The sequence below is a fragment of the Juglans regia genome, chromosome 16, assembly GCF_001411555.2.
Source record: "Juglans regia cultivar Chandler chromosome 16, Walnut 2.0, whole genome shotgun sequence".
Lineage (NCBI taxonomy): Eukaryota > Viridiplantae > Streptophyta > Magnoliopsida > Fagales > Juglandaceae > Juglans > Juglans regia.
In genome coordinates this window covers 18,095,626-18,099,390 of record NC_049916.1, presented here as the reverse complement: position 1 = coordinate 18,099,390, position 3,765 = coordinate 18,095,626, and the positions used below count along the sequence as shown (strand labels likewise).

At 39.0% G+C, this 3,765-nt stretch overlaps 1 protein-coding gene across 1 annotated transcript; it reads right to left on the bottom strand.

The window, feature by feature from the left end:
* Positions 1-1,448: 1,448 nt before the first annotated feature.
* Positions 1,449-3,378, bottom strand: LOC108987105 (cytochrome P450 705A5-like). The gene is made up of 2 exons (XM_018959963.2): positions 2,406-3,378; positions 1,449-2,236 (listed from the first exon to the last, which is right to left on the bottom strand). Exons 1-2 carry the CDS (start codon positions 3,312-3,314, stop codon positions 1,586-1,588), a joined length of 1,560 nt encoding a protein of 519 aa, XP_018815508.1. The 5' UTR covers positions 3,315-3,378; the 3' UTR covers positions 1,449-1,585.
* Between the last annotated feature and the right edge of the window lie 387 nt (positions 3,379-3,765).

Genomic DNA, 3,765 nt, shown 5'->3' with positions numbered 1-3,765 from the left:
TTTCCTTATCGATGGTGGAGCATGCTACGTGGTAAGACTAGAGCAATACTCACAAATTCTATAGTCTAAGTAAGAGACTTGAGAGAACTATACTTGAGAGAGAAATTTTCTATTTGTGTTGTTACAAGTATCTTATCCAAAGATGGGAGGGCCTATATTATAGCTTCTCTAAGTGTAACCATTGAGCCAACCATCAAGGCTCATAACTTCCAAGAGAAGGGGAATGGGTGCCCACTATGGGTGCCTCTTTATTAAATCTCTCACTCGCACAGTAAGCAAAACTTCAGGTCTGCATCTTTTAATATATTCTCAATCTTGTTCATACTGACAAATAAGTTGTGCGACCATCGAGCACACCTGTAAAAGAAAAATGGGAACACTATACCAAATCTTTTCGAGAGAAGACCAGCATAGCAATATCCCTAAAAGTCTTTTATGCCCTGCCTTATTTGATCACATCAAACTAAGCATCCCTAATCCCTCTCGAGTCTGAATAACTCAGACCAATGCTTAATCTCCATAAAACGTGATATACTCACAACTATTTTGCAACTCCAAAGAAGCAACATAACTTGCTGGTAGTGGGTACACACCATTACTGATGTGTTACCAAATAGTCTTTCATTCGCCCTCATGTTATTCAGTTTCAGTCTAGTCGCATTTCTATCAATATCTCTTTAGACCGCATCATTCATGGTCAGTACTCACTACTGGAAAGTTAACACATCGGTAATTCTTTTTTCTAGAAATATTATTCTTCTTCATAATTTTATTGTTCATATTCACACCTTGGTATAACATATTTTATTACCGCAAGAGCCTATGAATATGTAAAGCCACTTCTAAACTCCTCGTTTTTAGGATTGTTCATCTGGACCAGATTTTTTTTTTGGCTTGATTTGAAACCCAGATAACCGGGTACACCCGGTACCAGCATAGAAAAACCCAGGTATAGCTGGTTTTTTTTTTTTGGTTTACAAAATTAGTTACTCAAGTGAACACCAAGTAGCTTGCTACTGCTTCTCCTACTCCTACTTCAACTGCAACAATTTCCTCCACCCCACTATCATCAATCTCAAGTATTTTCAATTGCTCGAGATAACTTATGACTGAGGTTGAAAAGAAACTTTTCAAACTCTGATCAGTGTTGTTCATAGAGGCGTATATTTTTACCAGATTTTGAAATTTGAATTGTTTTGGTGTATTCAATCCATTCATGCTTTATCTTGGGTAGACCGTCCAAATACAGTCCTTCCAAGCTAGGGAATGCAACCTATATGGATTAAATTCTTTGTATCAATTAAAGATATCAATTAAAGATGCCAAATATTTCTATACTTCAACTTTGAAAATATAAAATACTAAACAAACTAAACTCGGGAAAGAATTTAAAATAACAAAAATTTGAGAACATTGCTAATCCAAACTTTTTATAAATGATGGGAAATATAACTGAAGAAGACATTTCACTTGGCCGGAACCAGATGAACAGTCCGACCTATTTTACTTATTCTTTAAAACAAAACGTTTGCCTTTTGATGTCCGCATAATTCGGCACATTTTGTTTATGTAGATGAAGATATGATTATGTTGTGGCCGCAAACGGGTTAAAGTGAACAACGGGACGAGTTATAAGTGGGCGAGCCATGCCCAATGACATGCCCGGCCCAGATTGCATATCCACCCTATCGCCATCGCCACCAACCTTCCAGTCAAAGCATTGAACCAAAGCTGCAATCGCAGTATTCATCAAGCTGAATGCCAGTGTTGTTCCTGGGCACCCTCTCCTTCCAGCCCCAAAGGGAACAAAGTTGAAGAATGTTTGTCCCGTTTCTTCGCTTTGATATTGGTCTTTATCTTTCTCCTTGAAGGAAACTAAGAACCTCTCTGGGCAGAACTCGTTAGGATCATCCCATGAATCTTCATCCCTCATGATGGCATAAAGATTGATAGCCATTGCAGTTTTTTCTGGAATATCAAACCCATTGATTTTGCAGCGTTGGCGGCATTCTCGTAGTGTCACAGGGCCAGGTGGGTGTAGTCCTAGTGTTTCCTTCACAACCGCTTGCAAGTAAGGGAGATTTGCGGTATCTAATTCTTCAACTAGTTTAGTTTTTCCAACGACAGATTCTATTTCTTCTCTGACCTTATTGAATACGCAGGGATGATTAATCAACTCAGCCATTACCCATTGCATGGCTTCTGCTGAAGTTTCAGTGCCAGCAATGAAGAGATCCTGGCATATATAAGTGATAAGACCAAAAATCAATTGAGATGATCATGAAATTGGAGTCTTTTAATTCAGACTTACTTTATATCTTGAAATTGACTTGTCTCATTTTTATTTTTCCCGTAGTGTGTGTGTGTGAGAGAGAGAGAGACAAGTAAAAGGGTGAGAAATTTACCAGAAAAAAGGCCTTGATATGGGTCCTTGTGATCTTGACCTCAGCTTCCTCATCTTGACAAACCTCCAGGAGTATCGAGTCCTTATCTTCTCTCTCAACTTCTTCACTCTTCCATCTATCTTCATGCTCCTTAAGAACCCTCTCCAAGATCTCATCATACCTCCTGGTCACATCCATAGCCTGTTTCCCATAAACCCAAAAGCCCAATTTCTTCAAAGGGCCCAACACATCCCCAAAACACATCTTTGCAGCCAACTCAAAGGACTCCTTCACAAGCTGTATTACCCTCTCTGCCTCTCCATCTTGCTCTGAACACCTAGTGCTCATCACCATCCTGCATGTCGTATTGTTTGTAAGCCTCATCAACTCAGCACCCATATCGATTGCAGCCTCTTTATCTCGAGCAATCTCCATCACTCTCCGCAGCAGCCACTCGATTTCTTCACGTCTAACTGGCCGTGACCGCTCGAGCTGTCGAGCGCCGAGAAGCTCCTTGACGCAGAGCCTTTTCATGAACCTCCAGTAATCACCATATGGGGCATTGATGAATCCTGAAGTTCCGTACTGTAACTTGTCGGCAAAGGCGAATAGAGGCCGAGAAGCAAAGGCGAGGTCGTGGGCTTTAAAGATTTCAGCAGCTATGGAGGCTGAGGACACGAGCAGGCACCGCGATGCGCCAAAGCGAAGATAAAGTAGAGGCCAGTATTGGGCAGAGAGGATTTGGAAACATTTGTACAATGATGGGGTTAGAAGGTGGAGGTGACCGATGATTGGCAAGGCAGGTGGACTCGGAGGCAAGCGAATATCGGTGGTTGGCCTCGAGGGTTTGTTGAAAATGGATCGGATCACGAGGGCTGAAATGATTAGAAACACTGGGAAGATGAATGAGCAGAATTGAACATCGATCATGGTGGCTAGCAAGGAGATCGACTTTGTTCAGGTTGGTGAATAGAAAACTATAGGATACAAGAAATGAAACACCCCGTATTCTAGTGTATTTTTAATTGAAGGATTATTTGTTATTAATTTAAAAATTTATTTTCTTGTTTTAAATTTTCAAATTTTAGTGGGTTTACTTTTATGATTTTTTTTTTTAAATTGTAAAAATTAAATTTGACATGTTTCCTTAATATTAATAATTGTTATGCATTTAAATTTTTCTTAATTTAAATTAGTTTGTGGGTTTTAAAATTATTGTATTGTTGGATTTGATTAATTTATTTTACTTAGTCACTGTGCTTAATTTAATTTTATTTAAATTATTATTTTGAAATAATTTTCGCTGGAATTTTGTGATCCAAGTTGTGAGGTTTAGACCTCATTCTTTTCCCTCCATTTTTTTTCTTTTTCCTCTTTCTTT